The 10,500-nt window shown below is 39.5% G+C and overlaps 1 protein-coding gene across 1 annotated transcript; it reads right to left on the bottom strand.

Moving 5' to 3' along the window:
• Positions 1 to 3,508: 3,508 nt before the first annotated feature.
• Positions 3,509 to 5,869, bottom strand: HOXD1 (homeobox D1). Its single transcript, XM_070737431.1, has 2 exons — positions 5,242 to 5,869; positions 3,509 to 4,264 (listed from the first exon to the last, which is right to left on the bottom strand). Exons 1-2 carry the CDS (start codon positions 5,744 to 5,746, stop codon positions 3,942 to 3,944), a joined length of 828 nt encoding a protein of 275 aa, XP_070593532.1. The 5' UTR covers positions 5,747 to 5,869; the 3' UTR covers positions 3,509 to 3,941.
• Between the last annotated feature and the right edge of the window lie 4,631 nt (positions 5,870 to 10,500).

The following is a 10,500-nucleotide window of genomic DNA, read 5'->3' as shown; positions in this document are numbered from 1 at the left end:
GTGGACCCAATAGGCTCATGTTTCGCCCTCCCCAGGCTCCAAAGGCTTCCCTGGAGCTGAAGGAGGGTAAAAACGCTCTCCCCCATCCCCATGGAGGCTCTCTGGAAGCCACAAATGCCCTTCCAGAACCTCTGTGTGAGCCAAAAATCAGCTGGCCGGCACATACATGCATGTTGGAGCTGAGCTAGGGCAATGGCTCACATGCCAGCAGATATGGCTCCGTGTGCCACAGGTTCCCCATCACTGGACTGTAACCATGAGCCTCTAAGACTTAACTAAAAATTTAAATCATAGTATTTCTTCAAGCCCTTTGCAAATCCCCTGTGATGACATCACAGCCACCCCAGGGTCCATTGGCCACTGGTTGAGAACCACTGCTTTAAATACTTCCATATTATTATAAGCAAGTACAGTATGCCATCCTGTATCTAGATACTTAGGGCTATCTTTGTTTGAATCTTTACTCAGTCTTATATACTTACGTGAGTGGTCAGAACCTAAGTTCACATATAATATCAATCTATGATATCCCCCCCCCCCCATTTTAGCTTAGTCCAATAAAGAAATGGTAGCTTATCACTTGTATAAAAATTATTTCAACTCTTCAAATCTAACAGGACCAACTGAAAGATACTATAAAACTCTCCGGAAGATGAGCGGGTGGGAGGGGGTATTAGAGTGATAAATTATCCTAAATGTCTATTTCAGCCACTAAATTCTTTTGACTTATCTATAGAATGAGTACCAATAAACTCAAAGATAAAACTTCGGTTGCAAAAGGGCCCTCGAGCTAAGCAATATAAGATTTCACTAAAAACACTCACTTCAAAGGTTCCAGTTAACTGTTTTCATTCCTTCCTTCCCTCCCTACTTACTTCTCCCTTTACTTTATATCTGAATAAGTGAGCTGCAAACCACAAACGTGTATGCTCAAATAAATTGCTTTCATGATGCCATACGCCCTTTCCATTTCTTAGCCACTTCAAAGTACCTAGAATAAATTCATCTCATTAGGTTTTGTGGGATTTACTTCCAAGGAAATATGCAAAGGATTGTGGTGTGCTTTTTTTATGCTTGGAAATGCCTGTTAGGTGTTTGAACAGCAGCTTCTCCCCCCACCCCTTATATTTTATATATTGTAGAACTTCAATAGTGTGTTTATTAAATGTAAAAACATGTGTGTAGGTAGGTAGGTAGGTATGGGGAGGAAGGGGAGAGGGAGAGGAAGAGAGGGAGGGTGGGAGTAGTATAGAAAGAACTCAAAAACCTCCCACTCTTTCCTTACATGAACTCTTTTTGACCCAATCTTCTTTCTTTAAGACCTGTCATGGGATGGACACAGCATCATATGTATCACATCTCCCAATGTGATGGAAGCCTTTTTCCGAGCTTCACATTAATAAAACACTCCCTACCACATTTCTTTTGACACTTTTATTCAAACAGAGCATTGTCTTGCTGATATCTTCCAATGGTCTTCAACATAAAGTAGATTTTATTAGGAAGGGTCCAAGGGGGAAACAAGAAAGCAAAGGGTTTTTAAAAAAGTCCTGTATTGACATTCCTGCTGGATCAAAGAAACTATGCATGGTTACAGAAATAAGGATTGCTAGGGGCCAGAGATCTTACTGGTATACAGAAGTGCAGCCCAAATTGGTAGCACAGCTCATAAAACACACCGAGGAAGGCTTTTATATAAACCTGGAATCATACTGCATAAGTGTAAAGTCAAAAATAATGGAAGCAATAACATAATACAAAACTTTTCAAAATACAGTGGGATATACAACCCACTGTGTCCAACACTTAGGGTGATTTTTAAGACTATTGAAGACTCCCCCCCCCCCAAAAAATAACCCTCACTTTCTGCTCTGGAAAGTATAACAGTTTAAGTGCAGCCACTAAGATATTGACCTGACTATACCCATGATATTACAGGGCAGGAAGAGTTCAGATATATTTCTGTCAAGTACAGCAATCTGATAGGACTTACAATGTAAGTGTTCAACAAAAAAGTTAGCACTCTAATCCTTGATCAATTCATTTCTACTTACAAGTCTATGACAATTCCAGTTTGCTTAACAGATTTACTTCTGTTCCAGTTAAGTCTTTGAGTTATGATTTATTGTGACTATTTGGAAATGGGTTTAATTAGCTTCAGTGCCCAAGGGCTTCCTTACATGGATTCTGGGCCGGGCTGTTATAACTTGTTTTTCTTCTTTGCTTGCAGCTGTAAGCACTCTTCTAGCAACACATCATGTTCCTCAGAAGAACTCTGGAATGGGAGCTTGGAGACCTTTTGAAATATCAAAAGCCTCAGAGGGCTCTCTTTTTTTTCAAATGGATGATTAGCATGAAATTAAAAACCAAGATTGCCACAGACTTAATGGCATGTTAACAGTTCTCAAAGTTTATTCATAGATTGTACTTCTATTAAAATCATAATGTTCATCATAAGAATACAGGGCGACTCTCAATTTACATGAATTTCCTGAGACACAATGCTTCCTTCAGTTCCTATCATCTCCGTTCTCCGTCCCTCAAAGAATTAACATGGAACGTTTTATTTAACTGCCAGTTATTTCTCTCAGCACACTCATTCTCAGTTAATTTTTTTCCCCAGAATAAGAATTTCAAGGATTTACTTGAAAAGTAAAAAAGATTGTCAGAAAAGGGGACTTTTAGAAATTTGATGAAGAATTAAGATAGTTGTAACTGAAGCCAGGAAGATTTTACTGTGACTCTGGTTGACGACTGCAGTGCAAATCTGGAATTTACATTATCTTCTGAGGAAATTACCTTTAGTCCTTTATCAATGCTTATTATTCCCAATGGAGAATAGCAAGCATTCAATGTTCAACTATGAACCTGACTACCATGAATAGTTTCTGCTGTTCAAAATTAAAATAGAACTTTAAAAACATACCCTGTGTAGTGCGATCACTGGACTATGCTATTTGTATGCCTGCCTGTGTATTTTAAGGAACTTATTTGAAAACAAAACTAAAGCTAGTTAGTGCAGAACCAGAGAAGAAGGTGATGATGATAAATAAATAAACAAACAAACAAACAAATAAATATATAAATAAAATTAAATAAATAAATAAATAAAGTTGTCATTTGCTTTGGAATTGTGTTAACCTACTAAACTTTATCTTGGTCTATATCAGTGCAATAAATAGTAATAATCTAAACCCATTTATTTCTCTCTCTCCCTCAACCAACTTTTAAACCAAAGTATTTTCAATCAGTCTACTGCCAGAACTTTCTATTAAAAGTTCTATTTTAACCTTTGTTAAGAAGAATCACTGCTTGATTCCCAGAAACAAAAAGGAATCAAAACATCCCTGATGGCTAACAATTGTGTTTCCATACACATATCTCAAAGAAGGAATATGGAGAAGTCCTAGTGGAACCTGTTCAAATTAATATTCAATATTCAAATTAAAAACCACAGGTTGATTAGATTGAAATAGATTTAAAATCAGTGCAGAATAGATTCCATCCATGAGTTATTCCCTATCTTTGGTTTTATTAGTAGAATCATCCACATCAGTTTTTAGGGGGTTTCCTTTTAAGTAAATAAATGTAATATCAGCCTGTAAATAAATTCAGCCAGGCCAGCAACAAAGTTTAGCAGCATATAGAAGATGAAAGCAGCTTTCCCGGAAAATACATATAAATACAATGTAAACATATCATCATATGCCTTTTGTGCCTTGAATCAGTTCTGTGTAAAGCAGCAGATTTTCATTTAAACAATAGACTTTTCCATAATCAGCGTAAAACTTAGTGCAATTATTGTCTTCTTTTGTACCTTGAATTCAAATTTGCATGAATTCATACTTTACAGAGCTGTCTAATTATACTTTTAAAGTTTTTGGGTCTTTTCAGTATCATGCACCTGTATCAATTCTCAGGGTTGTCACAATGCCATAGTATTAAGGTGAGTTTTTGGTAGAAGAGGCCACAGAGCACATCCCTGAATGTCTGGAGCTGGATACTGAAGGAGAGACTTGAGTAGGTACTCCAGGAATCACTATTCCTTCCCTTTCTCTTTTCTTCTGCTTCATCCTCCGATTTTGGAACCAGATTTTCACTTGAGTGTCATTAAGGCCCAGAGACGTTGCTATTTCCACACGCCGGGCTCTGGTGAGATACTTATTGAAATGGAACTCTTTCTCCAATTCGGTCAGTTGTTTAGTGCTGAAATTGGTTCTTACCACACCAGGAAGACTGGAAGGCCCACAAGCTGTGGGTTTACCTGAAAACAATAAGCATTGGGTTTAAAAGATTGCACCGTTATGGACAGTCATATACAATATGCAAATTTCTCGGATTAGATCATCAGGGTTACACTTTGGGAAGTGGGGGACTTTAGTTACATTTCTCTCTAATTCAAAGCGATGCAGGTAAGGATCCCCTGGATTATGTAAGAGGATCGAAACCAATGAAATATATGTGAAGTTCAGCCCATTTTAGAGCGTTTCCAGCATTGAAAAGTATTTTAATGGCTTTCATGGTGGGGTCAGCACCGAGCACCAAATAAGTTTTTTTTAAATGAAACAATTGAAAGAAACTGCCAGTCTGATACATTAATGATTTTTAGAATTCCAAATACTTCACTCAAGGGAAAGTAAAGAAAGAAGGAGAGGAAGTAGGAAGATAGGAGGAGATAGGGAATGGAGAGGTTAGAGAAGGAAGGGGGAGAAAAAGTTAAAGAAAGTAGAAGGATGAGGAGAAGAAGTCGCCCGGAGTTCATGGAGAGGGGCGGCATACAAATAAATAATAATAATAATAATAATAATAATAATAATAATAATAATAATAATTTATTAGATTTGTATGCCGCCCCTCTCCAAAGACTCCAATTAATAAATAAATTATTAATAATAATAAGGGATAGGAAGGTTGAGTGAATAAAAAATGGAGGTTTAAGCTGGCAGATATTGGCAGCAAAGAGTGGGAATGAAGTCAAAGCAAGATACTTCTTATGTTTTCTTCATTAATTATTACGCATGGTTTATATGGTAATCATTTGATGCACGATGGAGAAAAATAAAAAATTATAAAAAATAAGGTGTTTTTTTTAAAAAATAAACCTCTTTCTACAGCGAGAAAGCTTTAAAAAAAGTATTCTCATTTGGACTACACAGCAGCAACAATTCGGGCATCGAAGGAGCCAAGGACCATTGCCGTCCGTCTTCCTCCCTCCAAGACCAACCCACCCACCGCACTTACTTTTAGGGGACCCGTTCCTCTTGACTTTCATCCACTCGAAAGTGCTGGCCGCCGCTTGTCCGCCGGCCTTCGGGCAGAAGTCCGGGGGCGGTGGCAGTGGTCGCCGCGCGGCATCGACGGGGCAAGGCTGAAAAGTCTCAGCCAGCGCCGTGTAATCCATTTGCAGGTAGGCGCCGCCGCCGATGCCGCCACCGCCGGGGAAAATGGACGTGGCGTAATGCAGCGGAGCGTTCTCCTGCGGGCCCGCGTAGGGCGCCTCGGGACGGAGCAGGTGGAACTCGGCCGAGGGGGAAACGTGCGAGGCGAGCGCGCAAGGCGGCAGCTGTTGCGGTTGGAGCCTGGGCATCTCCAAGCGCTTGGAGAAGTCCGGGTAAGCGCCGTTCCCGCCGGCTGACAGCGCGCAGGGTGGCCGCAGAGCCCCGCTGCCGGGCTCCGCGCTGCTAAACTTCCCGGCTAAACTCAAGCTGTCCCCGCCCCGCGACAGGTACTCCAGGAAAGAGTTCATGGTTCCCGCCCTGAGGAAGAAGGCACGTCGAGAAGGCACCGCGGCGGCAGGAGTGAGAAGGGGCAGCGGCAGCCGTCTCTCCTCTCCCCTCCCTCCCTCTCTCCTCCTCCACCTGCTCCGGCACCAGCGTCGCCCGTTGCTGCTGCTGCTGCCGCCCCCCCCCCGGGCCTCCCCCTCCTCCTCTCAGTCCCTAGAAAAATCGGCCGTGAGGCAACTATGGTCCTAATATAGAGCCTGGTGGGCTGCCACGTGCTTGTCCGCCAGCCAATAGGGGCCTCGGGAGCTTTGGCGCGCGACCTGGGTTTGCAACTTTTGAAGGGCCGGGACGAGGCTCAGGCAGGGGGCTGTTTGGAGCCTGCTCGCCTTGCCGGGAACCCGGAGTCGGATGGGAAGCGAATTGAGAGGAATACTCTGAATTAACGGTGAGTTATAGAGACACCCCCCCCCAAAAAAGCAAAACCCTTTTTGTACCGGAGAGTTTACATTAAAGGGGGCGACGGTTTGCAAATACCCAGCAATGGGCAATACCTGGCTTCTTCTGAGGCAGAGGAGAGCTTCCAATCGTGGGGCAGATGATCCTTCTCAGCCCAGATCCTCCCTAACAGATCATTCCTGATAGGGTCAGTACTTCAGGAAGTTTGGGTATCAGTAGTGAGCCAGTGGAGGCAGCGTTTGGAAAGGGAGGATCGAGTCGGGCTGTCCTTCTCCATGAATCACCTTCTGTTCTCCTTCCAGTTTGGAGTTCTCTACCCAGCTGCAAAAGATCTGGGAATTGTGCTAAGTTTGTACAGGAAGGGTGGAAAGAGGCAAAAATGTCATCTATTTCATGGGACTTTATAAAACTTCTCTTTTGAGGAGATATGAACAAATTGAATGATTTGTTTTTTTAAAAAATGTGCAAGTTGGCATTTGACAAAGATTTTTTCTTATTTATTTATTTGTTGCATTCCGAGGCTGCAATTCTGGGTACTTTAAAACAGAAAATGATATACTGGGAGTACTTAACATTGCAAAGGATTGGACTTTTATAAAGCACTTTGCTCTGCTGCCATTGCTAATTATTTCTGATCTTTTTAAAAAAATGTATCTGATTTTTAACCAATTTTTCTTAACTAAGATATTACTTTTCCTGCTTTGTTTTCAGTAAAATAAATCTCATATTGCACTCCTGTTTGCCCAAGATACTCACTTTTTTTGTGAACTGTTGCAGGAAGCAGTCTAAGGCAGGGGTCTTCAACCTTAGCAGCTTTAAGACTTATAGACTTCCACTCCCAGAATACCTCAGCCAGCTCTGCTGGCGGAGTAATTCTGGAAGTTGAAGTCCATAAGTGTTAAAGTTGCCAAGGTTGGAGGCCCCTGGTCTAAGGCATACTGACGTTTTCATCGAAACTGTCCTTTCTCCTCCCCATGTGACCTTCCAAACCTAAACTGAAAATTCTCTCTTCTAACCTCTGCTCTGAAAGGGGTGGATTCTGTAAGCTGAAACATGATGGAAATTAAGATTCTCTATATTCCTGGCAATGAAGAGGTTTCCCCTGTCTTTGTGCATAAAGTAACAAAAGTCAAGCAGCATTTTGAATATGATGAAAAGGCAGAGCCTTCTCTGTGGAGGCCCCGGCCCTCTGAAATCAACTCCCCCCCCTGGAGATTAGAACTGACCCCACCCTCCTTGCCTTTTCTAAGTTATTGAAAACCCACCTATGCTGCCAGACATGGGGTACTTGAGGTATCCCAGGCTAATGTGATTTACTTATGTATGGTATGATTGAATTGTATGGTATTTAATGATATGGGTTTTTAAATGTTGTTTTTAAGTATTGGATTTGTCACATTGTTTATTGCTGTTGTGAGCTGCTCCGAGTCTTCGGAGAGGGGCGGCATACAAATCTAAATACTACTACTACTACTACTACTACTACTACTACTACTAATAATAATAATAATAATAATAGTTTTTTTAGTATTGATGTGGAATCCAAATTATCGTACTTCCAATAAAATCATTGAAATAAATAACCTACATGTCATTCTTTTTAATGACTATACTCAAAGTCTAACGCCAATCATTCCTTTGATCAGAAGAGAAGAGGTGCCGATGGTTTTTCCCCCTTAGAATTAGAATCTCATGTCTAATATCTCTTCTGTGGTAGGGTGGGGCATTTGACACTCTACTTTTAGAAGTCTCATACCTTGAAGTTTTGGTACTGGATGAAAGGTCTGCCTTTCTTTTAAATTTAGATCCTCGGCATCTTTAGGAAGAGCTGCACAATTAGCTTTCAGCAGACTTTACTCACAATTGCCCAAAAGGATGAGTCTGTGCAATATTTTGCTTTTGTCTTTACGACTTAAGAAGCATTTCATCTCTTGCTCCATGTGGGCTTTCTCTGATCTGGACTAAAAAGCATCCGGAAGCCAATACAGATCAGGGTGGTATCAACAATGCATGCTACAATACTGAGTAGCTGCTATTAATGGTCCTTGGCCAGCTTGTAAGTGCTCTGCGAATCTTCCTTGCCAGTGAATGTGAGGCCTCATGATGATAATGGGTTTCGTTGTTTCCCTTGGTAATAATAATAACAGTCTTGTTGCTTAATGACTGCTTTCAGTTGGCATGGTAGAAAAACAGAAGGAAGAAGGCACAGAAGTGGTACTTTTGTAAAACTAAAGTCTCAAACCTCTGTCTCTTTCACTCTTTGAGGGGGGATATACAGTATTTTCCTTTAAAAGCAGAAAACGTTCCCATGTTGGCATATTAGGTCATAACCTTTCTAAAGTCATTCACAAGATAATTAATAATAATAATTTATTACATTTGTATGCCGCCCCTCTCTGAGGACTCTGGAGAACTTCTATGAACTTCTGGACCATAAAACACATTCCAAAACAGATCGGAACTTCAAAACTTCACTTTGGGGATCTGTTCAAATCCAGATGTGCCCATAATAATTTGCATTTGGAATTCACAGCTTAACCGTCACATCTTAAACTTGTTCCAAAATAGTTCCCTATGTCTTGTTTGAGGCTTTCCCCCCAATATTAAAGGTAAAGATGTACACCAAGAATGCCTAAAGCCTCTTTGTTGTTGTTATTTTTCATATTTTTCACAGGATTAGATAATGCAATTTCACTATTACATTCTTAGAAAACTTTCTCAAAACTTCTATTTTAAGAGATAGTTCCCTGAAACAAATGTATTGAAGTCTCGGAGGTGGGAAGAAATCCAGTATCAGATAGCAACAACAAAGTCCTAGACATGGAATAATAATCTATTAATGTATAGTATTTATAGATGCTAAATGCTAATTTCAACTTTTTTGCCATCAGTTTGTATATAATGTGTTTGAGCAGCTTGATTAGAATTTCAGCAGCTTGCTTGGCCTGTCTACTTCCATTATTGCATTATATCTTACTTACAAGCTAAAACTGCAATTATTCCTGTTGCTCTGCACAAATCCACATAGAAATAATCTAGTACTATACTAGTTCATTGGTACCTGTTCCCCACAGTAACACCAATAACTGTACTGTACAGTGGATATATAGAAAAACAAGTACTGATCCATAATGTCTATGAATTTTCCAACTAATCCACTTTCTCTTCTCCCTTTTCTATTCTTTTAAAGAAAAAAAATAGAGGATAACAGTGTTCTTGGAAGGCCTGGTTTCCTACCCTAGCTTTATGCCATTATTTTCTGTTAAGAATTGTCCTGGGGGCAAATATGTGCATGGAAAATAATTCCTACGATTAGATCCTACAGTGCTATAGCTAATATTGAGCCATATAATTGTAGCTCTCCCTACACCATATGCTGAGTTTATTGTAAAACATGGAACTCTTGCAAAATAAAGGGAAGATAAAACAGTAGGCTATAGTGATAAACATGACACCTAATTGTCTTTTTATTACAGCTGTATGTATTCCTTATGGAAACTACTAATGAGGTCCTCATTCAACTCAGACACCTTTTAAGTACAAAAATTGATATATACACTAAAAAAGGCAAAGATGTTGGGCTTTGATTCTTTTAGTACTGTTCTTTTTTTTTAAGTTTCTTTATTATATTTTTACATTGAAGAAATTTCAGATCACATTTTGTTCTGTTTTTACAGATCACAAACCTTTGTTAGTGAGTTACATTATTTTTTAACCTACTACATTCATTAGTGTGCATTATTTCTTATACATTTGTTGTCTAATATTTATTACAATTCCTGAATGATAAATAAAAATATTTACAAGGTATCTGTCATTCATTTCAATTGTACTGTTGCCTGTTATTATATTATTTCTATATTCTCTTTTGAATCCATTCATGCCATTTTTGCCATGTTCTTTTTGATTTGTTTAGTACTGTTCTAAATGCTATAGCAATCTGTGTGATTTCTCTCCATGTTTTAATTGTGGGAAATTTGTTGTACCGAATGACTATAACAGTTATAAAAATGAATCTCGTGTACTTCGAATGGGTTTTGCATATATTTAAACTTTAAACTGAATATATGCATGGAACTGTTTTTGTGAGATAGTACCATACAAACTCTACAAGGCTAAATATATATATATATATATATAAGTATATCTTTTTTCATAATACAGGAAGTCCAAAGAGTTTGGTGCTGAAGAAATGGACCTTGAAGATTTTTCTTTTTACAGGAACAGAAAAGTAAATGCAAATGGGGTGACAAATGGCAAACACTAACTGTTGAGAAGGGGAGCTGCCATTTGTTATAGTTTTCTCTGCAGCTGCAAAGCA

The sequence above is a fragment of the Erythrolamprus reginae genome, chromosome 1 (assembly GCF_031021105.1).
Source record: "Erythrolamprus reginae isolate rEryReg1 chromosome 1, rEryReg1.hap1, whole genome shotgun sequence".
Lineage (NCBI taxonomy): Eukaryota > Metazoa > Chordata > Lepidosauria > Squamata > Dipsadidae > Erythrolamprus > Erythrolamprus reginae.
This window is presented reverse-complemented; position numbering and strand designations above follow the sequence as displayed.

What these genes read in the sequence shown, in the direction of transcription:
- HOXD1 (XM_070737431.1), bottom strand. Translation starts at nt 5,746, where the DNA reads ATGAACTCTTTCCTGGAGTACCTGTCGCGGGGCGGGGACAGCTTGAGT. An exon ending in GAGGAACGGGTCCCCTAAAA is followed by an intron (nt 4,265 to 5,241) that starts GTAAGTGCGGTG and finishes TATTGTTTTCAG; the next exon opens with GTAAACCCACAGCTTGTGGG.